This window comes from Eschrichtius robustus, chromosome 12, assembly GCF_028021215.1.
Source record: "Eschrichtius robustus isolate mEscRob2 chromosome 12, mEscRob2.pri, whole genome shotgun sequence".
NCBI lineage: Eukaryota > Metazoa > Chordata > Mammalia > Artiodactyla > Eschrichtiidae > Eschrichtius > Eschrichtius robustus.
Genome location: NC_090835.1, coordinates 82840196 through 82864483, shown reverse-complemented (window position 1 = coordinate 82864483; position 24288 = coordinate 82840196). Strand labels below are relative to the sequence as shown.

Genomic DNA, 24288 nt, shown 5'->3' with positions numbered 1-24288 from the left:
GAAGATGAGGTCTTCACTGTGTTGGTGTCTGACATTTGTTTGTCTTTCAATAACGTAGTTTTACATGAAATAATAGTAGACATTTTGACAAGAAGATTACGAAGCATGAACCATTTGGAAGATTAAGACTTCTTAAATAAGTTTCTCTGGTAGGACTCTAGAACTTTCGTCTTGCAGTAGATGGTCAGTGCAATAGTCAGCATAGTTCCTAATTTTCACATACTTGTGATGATAGTTCACTCTTCTTTATCTGAGTTTCTAAAGAAACAGAGCCCCAGATGGAGAATTAGGCTAATTTAGTGGCTTACTATTCCTAATAAGATTTGGAGTGATACCGGTCAGAATGGCCATCATCAAAAAATCTATAAACAAGAAATGCTGGAGAGGGTGTGGAGCAAAGGGAACCCTCTTGCACTGTTGGTGGGAATGTAAATTGATACAGCCACTATGGAGAACAGTATGGAGGTTCCTTAAAAAACTAAAAATAGAACTACCATATGACCCAGCAATCCCACTACTGGGCGTATACCCAGAAAAAACCATAATTCAAAAAGAGTCATGTACTACAATGTTCATTGCAGCTCTATTTACAATAGCCAGGACATGGAAGCAACCTAAGTGTCCATCGACAGATGAATGGATAAAGAAGATGTGGCACGTATATACAATGGAATGTTACTCAGCCATAAAAAGAAATGAAATTGAGTTATTTGTAGTCAGGTGGATGGACCTAGAGTCTGTCATGCAGAACGAAGCAAGTCAGAAAGAGAAAAACAAATACTGTATGCTAACACGTATATATGGAAAAAAAAAAAAAAAAAAGGTTCTGATGAACCTAGGAGCAGGACAGGAATAAAGATGCAGATGTAGGGAATGGACTTGAGGACACAGGGAAGGAGAAGGGGAAGCTGGGACGAAGTGAGGGAGTAGCATTGACATATATACACTGCCAAATGTAAAATAGATAGCTAGTGGGAAGCAGCCGCATAGCACAGGGAGAGCAGCTCAGTGCTTTGTGACCACCTAGAGGGGTGGGATAGGGAGGGTGGGAGGGAGACGCAAGAGGGAGGGGACATGGGGATATATGTATACATATAGCTGATTCACTTTGTTATACAGCAGGAACTAACACACCATTGTAAAGCAGTTATACTCCAATAATGATGTTAAAAAAAAATAATGCAACAACAAAGATTTTGGGTGATATCTTCAGATGTGTCATTTTCTTTTTCTTTGTTTCAGATATTCTCACAACTCCACAGAGAACTGGGTGGCTGGAGAGCTCCATGTTTTAAAGGTCATGGTGGTTCTCCTCAGCAGGAGTGTTACCATACAGGGAAATCTCACTGATGAGAGGGTGCAGCTCCTTGCTTCATGCCAGGGGGCCAATGCTTCAGAAGGTAGAGAAACATTTTGTTGGGAAGTCCAGTGTGTGAAAAAGAATGTTCTTACTGTCCAATGATAAGTGGTATGGTTAACTTCTTTCAAGTGCACGTTCCTAATATTCTGTAGTTTTCACAATGCTCTTGATAAGTCATCATTTCCCCTCCTGCCTTCAACTCCCTTGTGAAAGAGATAGACAAAAGTATCTGCTTGAGAAAGTAATTATTTTTCTGGGGAAAAATATTCATGTTAAATAATGAAATCTGGAGAGTTGAATTAAATTTCCAGGTTAGAGGTTATAATGAAGTCTTGACACTGATTCCAGGCCTCTTCTAAAATTCTCAGGAAAACTGATTAATGCCAGAGTCAGGGATACAGGCAGCACATTCTTATGGGTTAGACCTGTAAGGCTCTTCCCTCCCTCCACCACCCCCACTTTTAGAGTTTGTTTTCTGAGTGAAATTACCACATACTTTAAGTAAGTGGTTGAAAAAGTCAATTTATCTTCTAGAAGAATAACAGGCACTGAATCACACTGATGTACCTATTAAACATCTATTTCAGGGATGGTTAGTTTAGTAGGTTATGTTTTGGTTTCCCAGGCTGTGGATTATGAGGCTTTCACATGTTGTGAAGACATCATTTGTCAACTTTGGTCCAGGATGGTGTGAGTGTCAAGGATGACTCCCAGGCATGAGCTCTGGATGGATGAGGAGGCTATTTATTGAGATGGGAAGAGGAACAGGTTTTGGGGGTGGGAGGGTGGAGATCATGAGTTTAATTTTGTACATGTCGGGGCTGAGATGCCAGGCCAGCATGTGAGTAGAGATGTCTGGTAGTGTCTGGAGCCTGGAAGAAATGTCAAGGCTGGAGTTAAAGGTTTGAGTCATGCCTATGTATAGATGCCTGTGGGTGTAATGTTGGGATGTGGTTGGGTAAGAGGGACCTTGATCCCACTCCCCACCCCTCTAGTCATCTAGCTCATAAATGTGTCATTCTGAAAAAAATGTTTGCATCCAGTGGGTTAGAATCCAGTGGCTGCCAACTTTAACAATTCTGCTGAATTGGGACCTGCAGTCTATTCACACTCTCTTGGTAATTCTCATACAGGTATTCTCAGATCATATTGTACAAATCATGGCATTTGATCATGCTGCAAGAGAGACCATGCTTCTAGGTTTACATCAGTATAAATCTGTTGTCTCCTAACGGAAAAAAAACCCTAGTTACACCACAACTCTTAAACATTACTAAACAATTCTAAAAATAAAACAAAATTCATAGACCCTTATTAAAAAAATAATATGTCACTCACCTCTTCTTTGTGTGGGGCTCAAGTATGGGAACAAGGTAGCCAAATACAATAACAAGAGGCCTGGACACTGGAAAATATTATGGATCAATGTCATATATAATCAAAATTGTGACAAAGTGTACAAATATAAAACACCTCTTTATTCACCTCATACATTCATCCTTTGGGTGCTGGCAAATGACGGTTGAATGGTCCATCACTTTGTATTAGTGACATTTCTTCTTTGGTTTATTAACCTGGATAATAAAGAGTTAATTCAGGAGATGATTTCTTCTCCATCCTGAGGTCAGTCCACACCACCAAATGCCATGTGTCAACACAAAGCGTCTGGACCCTGAGGTCACAACGCTTTGGTAGTTGCGTGTGGTATTGTGTTCATGCTGTCTGCTGTTCTCACTAGCGGCTGTGCTGGGAAGGAGGCCCTGGTGTGGGGGGCTGCTCAGTTACTCCTCTGGAGCCCTCTGCCATTTCTTCAGTGGCATGATTGCTGTGCCTCCAAACCATAAAGCGGCAAAATATCGGGAAAGCCCCACTGGCTATCTCAAGACTAAAAAGAGCCGTGGTTACATTCAGTGCTCACATCTCTTCCCTACAATTATCCACCACGAGAGGGTCATTTGATTGCACACTCCCTCCTGGGCATCTTTTGGATTGAAATAAGCATCTATTTAGGTTGGGTTTGTGGGTTCTAGTCATCCTCTTTGTGACAGTAATTAAGGTGATTGATTTGGGGGCTTCTGGAAATAATAGAGTGAAGGCAACATCATGTCCTAGTTATTGGATGTTTTAATTAATAATCCAAAGAGGAGAATCAAAGTAAAAGGGAAGTAAGATTATTAAACGAAATAAACAATCATGGTTTGCCCTTTGTGCCAACAGTGCCTTCCGTACTGGGAGATTTGTCACGAAGCCTATTGTACATACTTCTGCTCTCCTTGACTTCGTTCTGTGTTTCAGGTGATTTGCAGAACTGTTTGTATTTCAAGAGTGAGAAGATGCTGGGATCCAGGGATCTGGGGGCCAGAGTCATCATTCAGTCTTTTCCGAAGGAGCCCAGCTGGGTCCAGTTGAAGGGAGTGCAGTTCCGGGACTTGGGGCAAGCCTTCTGTAAGCATGTGAGCTCGCTGACTCTGGTGGGAGCTCTGAGAGGTAAGGACGCCGAGGCATAACGTCTCATTTTTCTTTCCTCTTCCATATTCTAGGCTCTCCATGCAGGGGGTCCTGGTAGGTGGTATGTGGGGACATGGGGGGGGATCAGAGATGGATAACTATACCCTAGATCTGTGGTTCTCAAACTTTAACATGCCTAAAAAGTCACTTGGGGAGCTTATTAAAATTCTCACTTAGAGACCCTGCTGAGACAAATTCTGATATAAAGTGGGCCTAGAGATCTGAATTTTTAACAAACCTTCTGATTCTGGAACAAGTAGTCCAAGGAGTACCCTTTGAGAAATGTCACTATAGGTACAACAGATATGGAGGGAACCACACAAATCTGTGTTTTGAATCCTGCCACTACGATTTACTGGCTTTGTGACTGCAGGCAGATTGACATTGAATAGTGTAAATCATCAATCAAGGCTAGCGGAAAGCACTTCGTGAAGATGTCCTAACGCAGAGGAATCTCCTGCTGGGAAAATGGGAGAGAATGGCTGAGAACCAGGCACTCTTCCGGGGGATATAGAGTGGGCAGAGTGTGCAGATCTTGACCAGACCTGAAGAGATAGGAAGGAAGTAGGAAACATCCAAGGCAGGTGGGAACAAGTAGGTAAAAAAGATCAGAATCAGAAGAGAAGAATGTGACCAGATGTACTGATAAAGGCTCTGAGATCAAAGTTGGAGGGACGTGGGAGCATCCAGGGCAAAATGCCAATGCCAGAATCTGATATACAGAGATGAGAGACTTGGGTACAGATGCTGAGTGATGAGGACAGCAGCTCCGTCTCACAGTTATGCTCCCAGACCTCAGCACCTCAGCACCCACATATGCCAGCTTTGCCTTCCTTGATAGGGTGGTGCTCTGGGGGTTGATGCCTGGCAAAGCACATCAGGGCATATTGGAGGTTCAGGTGGGCCTTGAGAGGTGCTAGGATTTCAACAGGTAGTGACAAAGTAATCCTTGAGGTCATCGAAAGCAAGATCCTGGCTAGCCAGCTGTAGCATTTTTTTTTTCTTATTTCAAATCATCTGCATGCCAAGAATGTCTATTTATCCTAATTTTCCAGATCTCTTCCACCTTATTTATTTCTTTTTACGCCCCTATAGGAGGATGGTTCCTCACATGGCTCTTTCCCTAGTACATTAGGACCATCAGTATCTTTGTGTCCTTCTCTCTGTTTCTTCGGTCTCATGGTGCTTATGATGCTGAGGAATATTTGATGTGGGCCAGTTCCGGTAGAAGTGAGGGGAGTAGTCACATATGAGTTATCAATGAACATAATCAACCCCCCCATCAAAAACTCACTTAATCTGCCTCCTCAACCTCTGCTTCAGAGTACCTGCACTTTTATTTATTTATATACATTAAGTTTTATTTGAAAAAGGGGTCGGTGCTTAACAGAAGTTTGAAATCCACTGAATTAATACATTATCTCCTGTAGGTCTCTGTTAAAATGCAAATGTGTTTCCTGGGAGGGGGAAACCCATTAACGCAGAGGTTAGAAACTTCTGGCATGCTTGCCAAAGAATCCTTTATTGGTTCATGCCCTACAGACTCCCATGACCTGTATGGCCAACTGTCCCCAGTTACTGGAGTTGGAGAGTGTTGGAATCTTTGCATGCAAGCTGCTTTTACTGAGCCCTGACCTCCACCCACAATAGATAGCTCTGTAAACACATTAGTACTTCCTGGTTGTTCAGATGGGCAGGCGTATTCTGATGGAGTGACGTTATGGTGGAGGTCTGGAGTCGGGAAAAGTCTGCAGCAGGCAGTGTTTCCTGCGTGAGTGGGTATGGATGGGTTAACTCATTGGTGACTGATGTGAGGGCATCTGGTACTGGGGGAGCTGAGGTCGAGGGTAATCTACAGGCTCTGTGTTTAGGGGACATCATAGTTGAGAATTTTCTTGAGAGTCCCAATTTAAAAGTCAAATTATTACATAATCCAAAGTCATTTTTCCAATACTTCAAACATTTGGTGTTGATATAATCTCTCTCACTACCTGGTAATAATACAAAACTCCTTTTTGAGGATTTATAATTTTACTATCCAAATAATACATTTTTATTATTTTAATGTGAGTTTCCTCCATCAGACTCAAGATACACAAGTTCAGAATTTACTTAGTTTTATTCATCTTTATGTCTCTGGCACAAGGCACAATTCCTGAAATATATAGTTGATACTCAGTAAATATTTATTCATTGATTGATTCAGTCCACATACATTGATTTGGGGATCATAAAGTATGCCATGGAGCCAGTGTAATGGTTTTCCTAAAATGTCAATGTCTCTTAGTATGGTAGAGGGTATTTCCCCTTCAGTTTCACAAACCACCATATTCAACGGTGGTTATATTCAATAACTTTGCTATATACCTGAAACATTGTAAATCAACTATATACTTCAATTAAAAAAATTACTTCATAGCTCAGGAAATAATGACTACCTCTCCTCATGCCAGAGGCAGTTTTCAGAGATCAGGGTTGGTCCATGAGCAGTGCTCTTCACATCGTCCTTGACATCTTTTGAGCTGCTGTCCACCATATTGTGATCAGAGTAGATACCAAAGATGACGGCCAGTTGGAAATCTTGACGGCCACGCATTCCTCTGTGGTTTGGCCATACTGTCTCTTTCTCAGGTGGTTTTCTTTACTAACACGTGGTCCTTGGATTCCACCCTGCTTATCTTTGGTATCTTTGAGGTACCTTGGTCTGTGCTGCCCATTTTCTTGATTTGATTTATGCTGCCAACTCCTTATTTCTTGAGTTTTATATATTGTGTGGGAGAATGTTCTTAGTTATATTCTAGCTTGCTTTGGAGATGATTAACAGAATGTGAGGAACCTTCGAGATTCCCATCTAATTTTTACCTTCCTCTTTGCTGTTCAGGTTCCTACATGCAGGGCTGTACCGTGTGGCGATCTTTCAGCAGAGGCCTCAGCATGGCCAGGACCTTGGGCCTGAAGGTGGACAGTAACGTGTTCTACGATATTTTAGGCCACACGCTGCTGGTGGGTAAGTGAAACAAGCTTGTTTAATTTTGGCATTCTGGTGGAGGACACATCATTTTATAAAAGGAATCATCCCCAAATTTAAATTTCCAATTTGTAAAAACTTTAGCCTCTGATCATTAGAAATAGGCCGTAGTTAAAAATTCTAATTTTAAATTTAGTCATTACTGATTGGCTAACTAAGCTTTACCAATAGGAAACTGATTTTTATTTTTTATTTATTTTTATTTTTTAAATTTTATTGAGGTATAGTTGGTTTACAACGTTGTGTTAATTTCTTCTGTACAGCAATGTGACTCAGTTATATATATATATATATATATATATATATATATATATATATATATATATATTCTTTTTCATATTCTTTTCCATTATGGTTTGCCACAGGATATTGAATATAGTTCCCTGTGCTATACAGTAGGCCCTTGTTGTTTATACATCCTATATAATAGTTTGCATCTGCTAATCCCGAACTCCCAATCCTTCCTTCCTCCACCCCTTCCTTGGCAACCACAAGTCTGTTCTCTGTCTCTGAGTCTGTTTCTGAGGAAACTGATTTTTAAAGATGGCATTTCAGTTCAGGTTAATAAATATACAATGGGAGATTTTAAAATTTATTGTCAGTAATTTTAACAATAATTCAAAGTCACATAAATAGGTGTTTGTGCAGTCTCATGGAGTGTCAAACCTGGATGTTGAACAAGGAGTTAAAAATGTTGAATTCTGTTCTTTGCTGCTCTTGTGGCTTGCTGAAGAAGCCCATGTTTCAAGAATCTTCTAAATGGTCACTTGTATCCACTTTTGTTTCCTAAAGTTCATTCCCCTTGCGATGCCTAGAATTATCCTTAACAATCTCAGATTGCATCATGTCACTCCTCTCCTTAAAGCCCTTTAAGAACTTCTTATTTCTCTTAGAATACAATCCAAAATCCTTACTCTGGCTTAAAAGACTCCCTTAATGATTTTGCCTTTATTAACCTTGGTACACTTATCCTGCTATTGTCCTCTCCCTGTGTACTCTAACTGCACGGACCTATTTTATTTTAATTCTTTCTAAAGACCACGCTTTCTCCTGCATCAGGGCCTTTGTACGGCTCTTTCCTTCTGCTCATACCACTCACTCTCCTCCTGTAAGAGTGTCTCCCCCACACTCCCAAGGCAAGTCCGTCTGTCTGAGCTCTTTTACCAACAATCATTACTTATTGATTTAAAAATTATGTATCATGTTTCTGATCATGTGTTTTACCGCCAGATTTCATGTGAACATTTTCCCCTTCGCACTTAGCACCTTAACTAGTGCACTTGGAGATATATTTGTTGAAAGAAGTGAATGTATTTATGAACAACGGGTCTTTGGTTATATCGGAATAAAAAAGCAAATCAGAGGTTTTCACAGAAAGTAAGACTCTAACTGTACTTGTTAGATAGTGTTTTCTATTTAAATAAATTCTGTGATATCATCAGTGAGAAAATGTGTATGTTTCATTTAGGAATGATCTGTTAAGATAAACGCTAGAAAGGTTCTAACCCTGAGAGGGAAACTGTTTAGTGGGAAATTATGGATCATGTAAACTAACTCAAGCTCGAAAAGGCAAAGAGCTAAGGACAATAGAAGTCATCAGGTGAAGGAAAATCTTTTGATTGGAAAAGGACAGCTACAGGGCAGTCAGACTAACATGTGGAGGATTGACTTTGCTTATTCTTACTTTTGTTGCTGTAAGGGAAAAGTTTTTGAAACCTGGGGCAGAAATTCAGGGAGGTACCCTAACAATATTATTTTAGGAGGAAACAAGTATATGGAATAGACATTAACTAGGCAAGGAAGAAAACCTGCAGGAGGAATTTGGCCTTGAGTGCTTGGATATTGTGAATTGGAGGCTCTTGACATCTACTGCATTACAGGTGATAGAATTAGAATATCTGTCAGTGCATTTTAGATAATGTACTCAATCCATGCAAGATGAGTTTGCAAACTCAGACTCATGAAGTGACATGGGAAGCCCAGACACCTAAAGACCTAGAAGAAAGGGGGTCTGTGGGGTTGCTCTGTGTGGATACCATGTAAGTGGCTGATCTCTGTGTAGCATGGCCCGTGCTCTTTTATTCTCTTCTATTTCAAACCTCTGGTTTGACTGTGAGGGTCTCAGGTCTTGTCTAGCCTGTTCCTCCAGGACATTCCCGCTCTTTCAGGGGAAGAGAAGGGCATGCAGATGGCTGGTGGCCAATTCAAACAGTTAAGGATGGGGCTGGACCTGACACAGGGGTGTGTGACATTTAACTAAGAAGACAGTCAGACTCTTCTTAAGAAGTAAAACGGTAGATCTATCTCTTTGTTGTTATTTTTTTAATTTAAAATGAGCTTCTGATTCATGATACTCTAGAACTAAAAAGTTCACATAATCTGAATCTGTTTGTCTGGTTCATAGATAAAAACAAAACACAAAATCAAAACAAGCCACACCAAAAAAAAGAAATAGTATTTCAGCATCTCTCATTTTCCTGGGTGGCATGAAACGTGCTGAGCTAACATGATCTTTTGTTCTCAGGTGCATCCCCTGAGATAAGGTATATCCCTTGGGAGGTTATTCCTGGAAGAGAAAATGGTAAATATGTAAACTGGTTTTAAAACTGTTACCATCCATTTAAGTCGTCATACATTTTATAGACAAGCCTGCTGGCAGTATGTTAGATATCTTAAATTTGCTGAACACACTAGATGTTTATATATATACATATACGTATATGCATGATGAGAACTATAACGTGTATTAGTAGAAATAAGAACATTGAGTTGAGAACATTTTAATTATGTTGGTGAATCCCCTTTTCTTAAATTAGACTGGTCAGAACAGGGGAATATAATAAGAAACAATGTGATCATCAGTGTTTCTGGCGCCGAGGGACTTTCCAGTACTGAAATGGTGACACCCTCCGGTATCTACATCCGCGATCCCACCAATGTTATAGAGGTAAGATCTTCAGCTCCCAGGACGGTCAGAAATGAGAGGCATAAAATTCACTCCGGAAGTTATCCAGAGTGGCAGCATCAATGGTGGGGTATGCAGCATCTACTAGCTGCACAATGGTAACAGGAAACTACTTTATGATTTTGGGTTAAACAGTGCTTTAGGATAAATGCTATCACTTCCCTCAGAATTCCCGTGAACACCCTTTGAAGCAATATTTATACAAAGCAAAACAGAGTAGATATTGATTATTTTCTGGTCATTTAGATTAATGCAAACTAAAATATCTTCCTGAGCCATCTGCTGTGGTTGCTGAATTTGGTCTCGATTCCGATAATAATTACTTACTAAATCTTCACTATGTTACTATACTAATGTGGTCATATTGTTGCCCTTTAAGAGCGTTCAAAACTGAGGGTCAGCAGAGTCACGAGGTGTGTGAGATCACATCACATTCCAGGATGAATGAATTACATTTGACCCTTGAACAACACGGGTTTGAACTGCATGGGTCCACTTACACTTGGATTTCTTTCAATAGTAAATATTACACCACCACTCTATCCACAGTTAGCTGAATCCTTGGACGTGGAACCATGGGCACCGAGGGATCATATATATGGAAGGTGGACTATAAATTACATGCGGATTTTTGACTGCGTAGAGGGTTGGCACTCCCAACCCCTGCATTGTTCAAGGGTCGGCTATACACTCTGATGGCCTTGGTTTTTTATCCCATTATTTAATACAACTTAACATTACTTCTTGGTAAATTTCTCTCTAAACACTTTAAGAAATTAATTTTTCTGGTAGTTTAACCATAGATCCGTGAATGAGGAATTGCATCAGAGTAGTGGGAAGGCCATTTAGTTTCCCCTTTTCCAATAATTTTGTCCCATGGACCATCTATGAAAGGGTTAAGGGTCTCACTCTTCAGGACTCGGCTCCGAGTACCTACTGTGTCATGACAGTTATGCCAAGTTTCTGAGGACCGGAGAGAAGGAACTTCTCCCTCTCTGATCATCTGTTTTTAATTACCTTCAGCTGAATAACCCCTAATAAAAGTCATGGTTATCTCCTCAACCCTCCGCCAGACTCTTAATTACCTTCATTCCAAGCACAGTGCTTACACACTATTTTCGGTGCCTAATGGGGGCAGCTAATGTGCCAGTGAGGGCAGGAGGCAGCAGTGCATTGATTGAAGGAAACCAACCTGTAGACGCAGAACAATGAGAGTGACGTTTAACTTGTATTAAACGGTGACCACAGGGCTTGCTGCACAACTATGCCAGCAAGCTTTGGGGGCTAAAGAGTTATGTTTTTGCCTAGTTCCTTGGGTAACATAATCTTGACTACTCTGAAGTAGTAGACCCTCAGGGTTGCCCAGGTCATTTTCCTTCAGGAGGCTGGAATGTATCTAAATCCCACATTGAGTGTCAGAGGTGCTGCCTGGCTTTGCTTCACTGGGTAGCTCGTTGCCTCCTGGGTGGGTGTTCTGGCCGCTACCTGACTAGTAAGAAATGAGCTGACGAGCAGTTACCACAGAGAACAGTACGGAGGCTCCTTAAAAAAACTAAAAATAGAGTTACCATATGACCCAGCAATCCCACTCCTGGGCGTATATCTAGTTTGAAAAGATACATACACCCCAGTGTTCATAGCAGCACTATTTGCAATGCTTCCGAGACATGGAAGTGACCTGTGTCCATCAACAGATGAATGGATAAACAAGATGTGATATATATATATATATATATATATATATATACACACATATATATATGTGTGTATATATATACATATATATATATGTGTATATATATATGTATATATATATATATATATATATAAAATGGAATATTACTCAGCCATAAAAAGAATGAAACAATACCATTTGCAGCAACATGGATGGACCTAGAGATTATCATACTAAGGTGAAGTAAGTCAAAGAAAGAGACAAATACCATATGGTATCACTTATATGTGGAATCTAAAAAAAATGATACAGAAGAGCTTACTTACAAAACAGAAACAGACTCACAAACAGAAAACAAGCTTATGGTTACAAAGGGGGAAAGGGGGGAGTGGGGTAAATTAGGAGTTTGGGATTAACAGATACCAGCTACTATATATAAAGTGGATAAACAACAAGGACCTACTGTATAGCACAGAGAACTATATTCAGTATCTTGCAATAACCTATAATGGAAAAGAATATGAAAAAGAATATATATATATATATGTATATATATACACATACATATATATATATATATATATGTATATATAACTGAATCACTTTGCTGTATACCTGAAGCTAACACAAAACAAACAAGCAAAACAAAACAAAAGAAATGAGCTGGCTATATAGGTGCAGAGAACCAGAGAGCCGCCTACAAACTTATAGGTCACTTGAGTCTTTGCAGACTGACCTGCAGAACAGTGCCTAGAAAGCAATGAAAAATTTGAGCCCAAAACAAATTGTTTGTTCTCTGTTAGATGCCTTTCCTTTCCATCCATTTACTTTCTTCCTCTTATATCCACTTTACAAAATTGAAAAATAATACAATGCATGTGTTTGGAGAATGAGATTTTAGTTTAAGCTGGTAATGTAAATTCATTAAGTATATTCATTAGGTAAATTCCTGACATTTTCATCTTCAATGATCTTAAAATTCTGTAGTTCTCTTTTCATTAGCTTATTAACTTTTAGACCTTAGCACAGCATCTGAAATGTAATAGTTGCTCAGTAAAAATTAATGAAATATAATGAATGAACGGCTGTAGGTATAATTCCATAAAGTATAGGGAGAAGAAAAAGGAAAATAAAGAATAGATTCCAAGATCCCGCAATCATTTTGATGACTGACAAGTAAGATGTTTCATCTGTGTCAGCATTTAGATCCTGTGGAATTCATCTCTCAGTGTTAAATTTTGCACAGTCCTCTCCAATTTTGCAGCTGCGCCACTGGGGTTCCATTGTGCTGTCTCTTTCATAGTCCATTGTCTGGAGTGTGCCATAACCAAGGACATAGGTGTAACTGGAAGTATGTGTCAGAACCTAAAAATTAGGAACTTCTCTTAGTGCCAGTGAAGGTCATTTCAGTCAGTGGGCAAACAGTAAGCTAGTGTTTATTAGGTGTGTCCTATGTGGATGATACACAGAGTACTTTGAAAAATATATTTTAGAAATATATTTTTATTCCAAAGTGATAGTAAGGAGGCTACAACAACAATGATAAGGGTGGCGGTGGTAGTGGTGAGGGGTGTGTGTGTGTGTGTGTGTGTGTGTGTGAGAAACCTGTCCTCTTCCAGTGTTGTTCTGATGCTCAAGAGAGAGATATCCCTTATATTGTGAGGAACTGTCTCACGGGGCATGGCATTTATGTTCTGCTCTGTGAGTGGTTCAGAGCTGACTGCCCCTTAAGAGGATGGAGCCAAGCCTTGCATGTGCTCAGTTTTTGTGACCCCTTTACCCACCTTGCTTTTCAGTTTCCTTGCAGTTTGGCAAAATATTTTTTTAAAGCCACTGTATTACTGTGATTCATTAGGCTATTTCTTTTTTAAACTTTTAATTTTGAGATAATTTTAGACTCAGAAGTTGCAAAAATAGAACAGAGAGTTCCTCTGTGTCCTTCCCCCAGCTTCTCCCCCAATGGTAACATAACCATAACCATCGCCATAGAGCAATGGCAAAACCAGGAAATCGACATTGGGACAAGACTGTTATGTAAATGAAAGCCCTTATTTAGACTTGAAGGTGACCTAGTCCTAGTGGCTGGGCAACCAATCCAGAAAGCCTAAACCCTCTCTCCTACATACAGAAGTTGACCTTAAAATCTCTGGCCTGGCAGGTAGGCAGGAAGAAACGGAGCTGATCCTTAATTAAGTCTCTGCAGTTGTTTGTGGTTGTATATTGTTCCTGGAATGCTCGGACCCAGAGCCTAGGACCAAATGCTCTGCCCAGTGCATGGAATTCACCTGGGCTCCTAGGAAGCCATCTTTACAGTTCACTCACCCTCAACCCTGCTTGGTATAAGGGGATTTCAAGTGCGATATTCCTTTTTAGTTTTCATAGCCACAAGTGGTCTGCCTGCCTCCCTGCCCAGGCTGCTGCTGAGCCAGGTCCAGGGCAGTTTTTCTGAGAAGCAAAACCTGAGCTTTGTACCTTCTTGCTAGTGAGGACTCAACATGATATTCCCATCTGAATGTCCAAGGAACTTGGAATATTCCTTTGTATACTCCTTAGATAGGCTTTGCCAGGCTTTGCATGCATCACCTTGCAGTGTCCGGAGCACTTCATTTCCAGGCTGTCTCCCCACCGCACTCCAGCATCTGAGTCTCTGACTCCTTTATGGGTGTTTCTTATCTGTCCAGAGGCTTCGTCTTTCCAGGAGACATAACCTATGTTGACCTCAGGCTGGAAGGTCTTTGCTCTCCGTCAGCGAGAGACTGTTCACTCCCAGAGCTCCTGAATATCCCATGTGTCTGTGGGCATTGGACATTTCCCACGACCAGACCCCTGTTTAGAACAGCCAACAGAAACCCCCTGAAGACCAGCCCTTTGAAAACATCCATTTAATTTGAGGGGAATTTGTTCTGGTTTGTGAATCAATTTTGTAAGGAATTCTGTGTTTAAAGGCCGATTTCAGCTCTCTAGCTCTCTCCACTCAATAGCTAATGTATATTTAAGAGCTGCCTGAAGGGTTAACTCACTTTTTTTTAGTGACTACAGATGCACACCACAAGGAACTGGCTTACTTGGGCAGTTAATTTCTCTCTGGAATTTCTCTTGCTTGAATGTCCATAATACATTGACTTCCGCAAAGAATTGATTTCCACACAAAATTCCCTGCTTGCCTTAAACCCTTCCCCACAATCCGCCAGCTGCCTGCATACATATGTGGTTTCTGCTCACAAATCGTTTGTAGCATACCCAACTGGAATGCAGAGTAAAAAGGACTGGAAAGTAATGTCATCTGACTGTTCAAGTGCTTCTTTTAAAAGAAAAGTGAGCCTTATTGGCTAACAGAAGACTGAAGTTGCAATATCCTGCCCAACTATAAACGCACTTGGAAAACATTTATATATGACCACCCAGATGCTCCAAAAATACTATTGACACCAGGGAAGATGATTCAACAAATCTGTTCATTCATTCAAAATACATGCTCTCTGAGCACCTGTATGGCCAAGGTGATGAATAAGGATGAAGTCCTTGAAATATATTCTGCATATGTTTGAATCTTTCCCTTCTTCGTGGAGTCATGGTAATGAATTAGCATCTTGTTGGTAATGAAATAGAGGTGTACGTCCAAGCGAGATGATCATTTCTAGCCTCTAGTGCACCTTTCTTTTTTTTTGGCTGTGCTGCGAGGCATGTGGGATCTTAGTGCCCTGACCAGGTATTGAACCCAAACCCCCTGCAGTGGAAGTGCAGAGACCTAACCACGGGACTGCCAGGGAAGTCCCAGTGCACCTTTCTTGTTGTTTGTATACTTGCAGAAAAGGTGGGTGTTTCAGAAGCCCCCATTCCCTAACCCTAAATTCTTACATACTCATGGCCTTTCTCATGGCTCATGGGGGTGGTAGAGACACAGCCACTCAACGCCGGCTATGTGGAAGGTGGAGCTCCATATGTGCTTCCCCGAGGAAGGTTCCAGTTGTGTAATCATAACAGAATCAACAGCCATATTACTTGCTTGTGTTTCTATGAGGGCACTTGTATTTGGTGCTTCTATTGGATGCTTGTATTTGCCAGCCCAATGACAGTGATTATTCCAAAACTGAGGATCATAAGTGCATGTCTTGTTTTCTAGCACGAGGGAAGAATTGAGATAACTGATTCAATGCCAGTAAGTGTTCTTTGGGGGAGTGTCTAGTGGCAGATTTGGTTGTTTAAAAAGATATAAATACTCTCCCAGTAAAAACTGTCAAAGTATTCTTATTGTAATTAACCATGTTTTTATATTTAGGTTGGTCTTTCCATCAAAATTTGGAGATGGGATACTGGAAAGTGGGTATGGGTTATTTCAAGAACAAGTGAAGACTTTAGACTTTTTTTTTTTTTTTTTTTAACCATGTTTGTATTAACATTTGGGGCCTCTCACATTTGTGAGAGGCTGTCCTCTATATAACAGCATCCCTGGTCTCTATCCACTTAATACTAGTAAAACCCCTCTCCCTCTGAGTATGACAATGAAAACGGTCTCCAGAGATTTCCAGATGCTCTCTGGGGAACAATATCATCCCTGGCTGGCAACCACAGCTCCAGACTCTGCCACCCCAAGATAACTGGGGTCCTAGAGATGGCCCAGGTGTCCTGAAGTCATGTTAGCATCTTGAATAGTGATTCAGCTTCATATTCAATGATGTCCAAAAGTCACTTTTAGTATGTGGTAAGACATGTGATTGGAATTTTAACTGGCCTCAGAAAATTGGAGAAATGCTTAGAATCCAAAAGAATGAAGTGCAGTAAAGAATGGGCCACTAGTGCAAAAAGAAAGAAGGCGTTCTGTAATGGAGTGAAAGAGGAGGCATGGCTGGTGGATTACAGATACCCAGGGTGAGAGAGCCTTCAGTGCCCACAGTGAACTACCGGCTGATGTTCAGGAAACGGTACCTGTGGTTGTGTCAGCAAGTGCTGGCTCCCCTGGGCAGGTCCCAGCTGCTGCCTGCTGGCCAGGCCTCCCGTCTCAGTGTCAACTCTGGCCCTCATTCATACTTCCCCAGAGGCTGATGGCCTCCAGGTGCTGGGGTACTGATTCCTTCTGTCACATAAGCCAGGAGTTGAGTATTGTTTGTTTTAAAACATCCTATTTCAGTTTTTCTTCCATATCGACTTTGCTTGCTTCTGTGTGCTTGTGCGTATGTGTGTGTGTTTGTGTGTGTGCACATGCGTGTGGAACGTGTGGCACTCCCAGAGAGGAACAGACTTTTTAAAATCCCTTTCTGTAGGGAGTACTGCTATATAATGACTGCCAGTGGGTCACCCAGGTTCAGAGCGCTGCCTTTAATAATACCTGAAGTCCTTTCATTTAAGAATTAAAGCCAATAAAATATTAGTCTAGAATGGCTGAAGCTATGGGATGAAATGAGTTTGCTAACCTAAGGATAAATAGAGAACAGCTATGATTCAAAGGGTGTGATTGCGGTCTTTGGTCTTAATCCTTACTCACAGTGTAGTATAATAAACTCCTCGAGCTCTCTAAAAGGCTGGGAGGAAGAGCTCTGTCCTTGAGTGGGTCAGAACTTCCTCTTTCAGTTCTAACCCTTTTCTGTGTCTCATCCCAACGTGCATATCCCTTACCATCTGCATTGATATTAAATAACCATTGCAGATAATCTCAGTTTTTTTCTTCTGTTCAAAGGATCAGAGAGAACACTCTGTGGAGACTTGGCTTTAGGGACGACTTTGCTCCCGAGTATTTTTTACACACTAAAGAGGAGAGCTTGTATGAGGTGACACAAGTAAGCTTCTCACTGTGGAAATTTACAAGGACGTTTTAACATGAGATGCCAGCTATTGAGGTGGACAAAGTACAGTCAAATTGAACTGCCTGGAGGAAGAGGAATGAGCATATATATATATATATTTTTAGATTTACAATGTTGTGTTTAATTTCTGCTGTACATCACAGTGACTCAGTTACACATATGTATATTTTTCATATTCTTTTCCATTATGGTTTATCACAGGATATTGAATATAGTTTTCTGTGCTATACAGTAGGACCTTGTTGTTTATCCATTTTATGTATAATAGTTTGCATCAGCTAATCCCAGACTCCTAATCCTTCCCGCTCCCCCACCCCTTGGCAACCACAAGTGTGTTCTCTATGTCCGTGAGTCTGTTTCTGTTTCGTAGATATGTTCATTTGTGTTGTATTTTAGATTCCACATATAAGTGATATCATATGGTGTTTGTCTTTCTCTGTCTGACTTACTTCACTTAGTATGATAATCTCTAGGTCCATCCATCCATGCTGCTGCAAATGGCATTATTCCATTCTTTTCAATGGCTGAGTAATATTCCATTGTATGTGTATGTGTGTATATATATCTATATATATCTATATATACACACACCACATCTTCTTTATTGGAATGAGCGTATTTTTGAACCAAGGCATATCAATATACCTTGGCAGGAAGTAAGTGAAAAAGCAGAATGAGCACAGAGAAGAGTGTTTCTTTCCAGCAGCCTTATTGTAATGGACTGACTATGATTTAACTATCCTTAATTTCCATAGGGAAACAGGGTGTGTGCTGCTGGCTATGGCTACTTTTTTCACCTTGTGACCAACCAAACATCGCAAGCTCCACTTCTCTCCTTTACCCAGAACAGTGCACATGCTTGTACGAGGTAACTTGGGGGAAGTTCATCTACATTTTGGGTGTAAGCCTTATGGTTTAACATTTTTTTGCACAACACTCACAGAGAGGGTTGTGTAATGCTTGGCATCCATGTGAGATTTGATGATGTGTCTGAGTGAGCATCTTGGATCATAAATTTGGTGGTGAAGGGAAGGGAAAGAGAGAGAGGTCACTTGAAGGGGCATAGGACAGAGGGCACCTTTTGTGGCCAGAGGAGAATTCAATAGAGAGATGAATTAAACTCCCAACAGGCTGGGGGCACCTGGGAAGCCAGAGTGCCTGAGCTCAGGAGCTGAGTGGGGAGATGAAGTTTGGAGAAGAGGCTCTTTGCCTGTGACTTGCACGCTGTGAGATGAGAGGGGCTCGTTCAAAGTCTTTGCTATTTAGAGGATAAGGCCGTCTGCTAAGAGCAAGGACTGGGAAACATGGTGGGAACGTGGGAAAAATGTGAACTTCAGAATCAGTCAGGCCCCGATTCAAATCTGGACTTTGTCTGAGTAAACTGCCTTTTTTTTTTTTAAAAAAAAAGAGTTAGATCCCTTATTTGTGAAATAGGGACATATCTCTAGTGAAAGTTTCATGTGAAAATTAGAGATGACTTCTATAATGCACCTAAGAGAACATCTCGAATATGGTAGGAACTCAGTAATTGATATAAATAATTCTATTAAACAGTTTATTTATTTATTATTATTATTTTTTTGGCCATGCAGTGCGGCATGTGAGATCTTAGTTCCCCGACCAGGGATTGAACCCACACCCTCAACAGTGAAAGTATGGAGCCCTAACCACTGGACTGCCGGGGAATTCCTCAATATAAATAATTCTGATAATAGTTATGTTAATAATAGGGAAATAATACTGCAATGATGGGAAATGATAAGGAGAGTGGAATAAGGATTAAGCACCATTGCTCCGCCATGTTGAAGTGCCGGCTGAGGCTAGAATTAGTACATGTGTCATGAAATTATTATTAAGATTATGAAGTTTTTTATCTAGCAGCTCTCAGCAGCCCTGGGATGTGAGGGGAGAAGGTATCCAAAATACCACAGTGCTAAGGCATTTCAGGGAGAAGCACAAAAGCTGCAGGGATTACAGGGGCTGGTATCTGCTGTCTCAGCAAAGGGATGGATCTAGAAGGCACTGATGGAAGCGTGAGGCTCGTGTTATGAAGGGCTAGGCAAGGGTGTCCAGGCTCCCAGGAAGGGGATGGATCTAGAAGGGCTGAGAGAATGGAATGGGACCATGGCAATCTGTGTCTTGTTGAGATCCAGGAGCAGGTCACAGAGGGTGACAGAAAGGAAAGGCTGAGGGATAGGCAATGACAGTCAGAGAGAAGGCTCGCAGGTCTCCTCTTTACTCTCCCTTATTCAGTACCTTTAGTTTTATATTTTCCAATGAGAAAAAGTGAGACATTTGGAATGCAGAAATTGGCTGAATTTCACTCTTTATCTTTCTTCCTAGGTGTGGCCTCTTTGTATACCCTAAGTTTCAGCCAACTTGGGATAATGGCACTGGTCCCACCCTGTTCCAAAATTTCACGGTTTGGGGAAGTGCAGGTGGTGCCCAAGTACGTTTCTTTAGCTTTTTGTTCTTGTGGTGATTTATTGTGCATCTCTGCTTAAAGGGGGATGATTTGCTGCTGGGGGAGCATTGCAATATTCTCACAGCTTTAAGGAGCCAACAGCATCATAGGTGTGTGTGAAATAGTTGTTGAATGAACAGATTCCTAGTCAGTAAGCCAAGGTTAGTTCATTGCCTGTCTGGCAATTTTCCAGCAGCTCTAATAGGGAACAACAGAATCGTAGAGATTTGCAACCAAGAAAGATCATAGGGGTCATCTGTTCTTCCCCTCACATGCCTATTTAGAGAGAAAAAATTAAGGTTCAGAAAGTAAAGGGATTTGCCAAAGGTCACACAGTTTGTTAGCGGCAAAACCAGGTGCAGAATCCAGACTCCAAAAGTTGTGCATTTGATACCCTAATATCCTGAATAGTACATGTTTCAGTTGCAAGGAAAAGTGCTGTTCATCACTGAAACACAAAAATTTCAGCTCAAGGGGGCATTCTTACCTTCATCAATGAGCCAAATTTTCTCCTATTTTCCTTGAAAGGAAACAATGTTCATGTTATCCATTTAATTTTCATTATTTCAGTGATGTCTTATAAGAAAGCTTTGTATGTTCACTATTACCAGCACCATATAAAAATTATCCAGGGTCACTATTTGGTGCTACACAGAGAAAATTACATACATTTGGTCTCTGCCACGTAGAAATAAGGAGCCTAAGATACACAGATGAAGATATATATCTATAGGGCATTCAGGAAATAGAATAAAAACATATAATTGAGTCACAGTAAGAAAGTTAGGCATTTATTTCACATATCCAACATAAGGAGAACTATTTGGGAAAGTCCCAAAATACAAAATTGGGTTAGCTAACAGGAAGAATCCCTATTGTATTAAGTATTTTCTTCTCATTAAATTTGATGAAGTACTTTGTTTCCCATAAGCATTATAAATATAGAGGTGACAGATCCCTCTTTTGCAGGGAAGCAATTCGTGCCTTGCAGAAGGGCTGATGCCTGTAATTAGGTAACAACTGTTGTCAAGTTATCAGTTCAGATCGTACCTATTTTGTTTACATAAACGTGTCTTCAAAGATCTATCATTTTATAAAAGCTGTCAGCGCATACATAGTGGGAAATGCAAGCTATTCAGTTCTTGAAAATTCAAGCACAAAGACTGATCGACAAGTAGAAGCACCATACTGTGATAAATCAAGGCTTCCTTGGCCTTAATTTATAGGAAACTCCCACTTTAAGGTACGAATGTAAGCATGACCCTATTTAGTAAACAAAGAGGCAACTGTGTAAGGTTAACTGGTAGTCCTAACGGCACCCTAATTTTCAGGGTGGTTGAGCTGAGGCCTAGGAAAAGTTAAATGTCTTGCCCAAGATCACACAATTAGTTAATATGAGTGCTAGGTAAAAACCAAGGGCTCTGTCCCCCAAGCTAGTGTGCTTCAACTCTAACAAGCTCATTTTGTTAATACTTGATCCTTGTTTGGGGCCACTAGTCCAAGCTGTCATCATTATATATGCATATAACATATTTTGAGTCTGTAGTCATGCTGAATTACTTATTTCATATTTACAATTTTCTGACAATATTAGTAAACATATACAACACCGAGGAAAATGTTAAGTACTGGAGTTCTTGGATGCTCTGTTTTTCTCCGTTAATTTTGTGTTACTTGACAGTTGCAAGTTTACTTTAGGTACACGAAGAATTCACATTGACCTTTTTAATGCATCAATTGTTAGGAGGAGAAATGAAAAGTACAGAGGGGATGTTACCAAAGGGGACTAGTTAGTGCTGACCTCACGGCAACTTTGGGATGCCCGCACAGATATTGATGGACAAAAGCTGCTTAAATATGGTATAGCATGCTTATTTATACTTCATCAATAATTAAAGAAGCTACAGGAAGTCTGCAAGAAAACCCGAGCCTCAGACCTTTGACATAATATATGCTGTTGTTTTATAGATTTTTAGAAGTAGCAATCTTCACCTGAAAAACTTCCAGGTTTATGCATGCGGAGATTTTGGAATTGACATCTTGGAAACTGATGCAAATACTTCAGTTACTGACAGCTTATTACTTGCTCATTTTGCCCCGAAGGTAAGTGCCTTCGTGTGATTCTTTTATGTTGTCCATCAAAACAGAATCGCATGTGTTGGGTCCCCTGGTAATCCAGGATATGTAATTTAAATAGCATTCTTTAGTAAATCTTGTATTTAATTGGTCAAATTTGGAGGAGCTTTTGATTTGTAACAGTGGTGATGTTTATCATAAAATTCAAATATACACAAGATTTCCATGTTATGTGTCCATGTACATCACAAAAGCCCTGAGTGGTTCGCAGAACTCTTATTTGTTTGCGATTTAGCATTATTGTCCATACAATTCAATAATAAGCCTAATAATTTTAGGGTCATTTACTCTAACTTCACAAGGATTATGAGGTGATTCCATATCGTCTTTGTGCATCTGTGGTTTGCCAAGTTTCGACATCAACATTTTGTTCATAGGGTTCTTACTCTATTTAGGGTCCCTGCCCCAGAAAAAAAGGTGATATAATTTATATTGTTTGCTTAATATGCTAGGGTTTCTTATGTGATTCCCTAATACTTGCCTCAGTGTGGGTTTCTACATGATAAACATCAACCTATAGATGACTTCCCTGCCACTGCATGGCCAGGGGCCCAGAATGTAGGTGAGCCTTAGAGGACTTCCTGGATAAGAAGTACTAGTTCTCAAGGGAAGTCCATGGCTGCCATTGGCTTCAGACCTATAATGGGTCCCCCAAGTTCTTTTTCTTGAAGGAGTTACATGAATATTAGTGTCCCATTGTCAGAATAATCATAGATGGAAGGGACCTAGAGTACTTCTGGGGACCAAGGAAAGAGCATTCTCTTTAGTTTGCTCCTGAATGCTTTGATCAACTGATATTTAAATGATAATTATTGACTTTCGTACTTCCCTTGACTATTTCGTAGCTATAGATACAAACATTAAGAGTAAAAAAATCATTTTCTTACTAAGCTACATTTTCCTACATTTAATTCTCCAACTTCCTTCATTACTTCTCTTCTGAACCATTCTTTTCAGGAGGGAAATACCTGCCAGTTTTTCCTTTTCTCTGAAAGGATTACCACCTTGAGAGATTATTCTTCTTTTCAGGTTGCATAGTTTTCAAGAGAGCATGGGACCCAGATTTAGATTCTGTGATACTGGTTGACCCAGGCCCTTAAATTTCTCTGAAATAACCATAGAGAAGATGCTAAAAACAAAACGCCCATCAAGCTGAGGAAATAACTGTCCTGGCAGATTAATGTCACAACATCCTAACTGATGCTAAATAGACATCATAATTAATGGGAGAGTGACATAAGTTAAGAGGTAGATTATGACAAAAGGGTGCTTATCATGAGATAACAAAAAATAATCTCACCCCTGGGGTGTGATTCACCAGCAAGGTAATGCTGAGGGCTTCTGAGTCTCCTAACAAGTTAAGTGCAGTACCAAAGTCCCTGGATGGAAAATGTTAAACAGCTTGTTCTAGGAAAGGTCTAGATCTTGGTTAGGCATCCAAATCATAAAACCATGCAACTTTAGAGGTAAATATTACCTAAGAGTTGGTCTAGTTAGAACTCCTGAATTTACAGGTAAAGAAATGGAGGCTTTGGGAAGTCAAATGATAGCCCAAAATCATTCCCAGTATTGTGGAGCTAGGACCACCTGGATATCTTCCCACGCCTGGTCTAATACTCGTTTAATTACATATGGAAAATGGCTTTGGCAATAAGCAGTTATTAGTGCCTACTCCAGTATTCTCTGAAGTGTTTTTCATTGAAGGCTGGTCCCAAGAGAGGCTCTGAAAAGAAAAGAAAGATTCTTAGGTTAATTACATACAGGATATGCTGTTTACCATCCCTCCCGTCCCCTGAAATTCACTTTGCATATTAACACTTTAAAGCCTTGGCAAAGTTCTAGAGTTAAAAACAAACAAGAAAAATATCTATGAATCTTTAGTTAACACAACATTGCTCAGATATATTTGGGAACCACTTTATTGCTATATAAAACTGTGTTAATTGTTTTTTTAAAAAAAGGAGGATGCCAAACCTCTCTGTGGTTGTGGAAATCTGATTTTAGCCTCTTTCTTTCAAACCTGCCATTTCTTTAGGAATTAAAATTTTCAGAGAATTTGGCTTAACTATTCTTAGACCTTCCACCCACGTATAACTGGTGACACACAATTATCAGTGAGTCTTTTTAAATTTATTTTTATTAAAAAAAATTGTTTTTAACACCTTTATTGGAGTATAATTGCTTTACAATGCTGTGTTAGTTTCTGCTATCAGTGAGTCTTATTCTAAAACAAACACTAGTTTCTGGAAGAAGACTAAGTTTTCTCTGGAAGAAAAAAAGGATTTTTTTTCCTTTAGGCATATTTGTGTATGCCTCATACCCAACATTACCTTGTTACTGAGATGGGTAGA

The 24288-nt window shown here is 40.2% G+C and overlaps 1 protein-coding gene across 1 annotated transcript in view; it reads left to right on the top strand.

Annotated features, from left to right (window-relative positions):
- Positions 1 to 24288, top strand: part of PKHD1 (PKHD1 ciliary IPT domain containing fibrocystin/polyductin) — a 432444-nt gene that overhangs the window by 177866 nt on the left and 230290 nt on the right. Inside the window, exons 40-47 of the mRNA XM_068558204.1 lie at positions 1243 to 1400; positions 3656 to 3847; positions 6750 to 6875; positions 9421 to 9477; positions 9713 to 9843; positions 18093 to 18205; positions 19681 to 19786; positions 21770 to 21904. Coding sequence (XP_068414305.1) covers positions 1243 to 1400; positions 3656 to 3847; positions 6750 to 6875; positions 9421 to 9477; positions 9713 to 9843; positions 18093 to 18205; positions 19681 to 19786; positions 21770 to 21904 — 1018 coding nt within the window. The remainder of the gene's footprint in view (positions 1 to 1242; positions 1401 to 3655; positions 3848 to 6749; positions 6876 to 9420; positions 9478 to 9712; positions 9844 to 18092; positions 18206 to 19680; positions 19787 to 21769; positions 21905 to 24288) is intronic.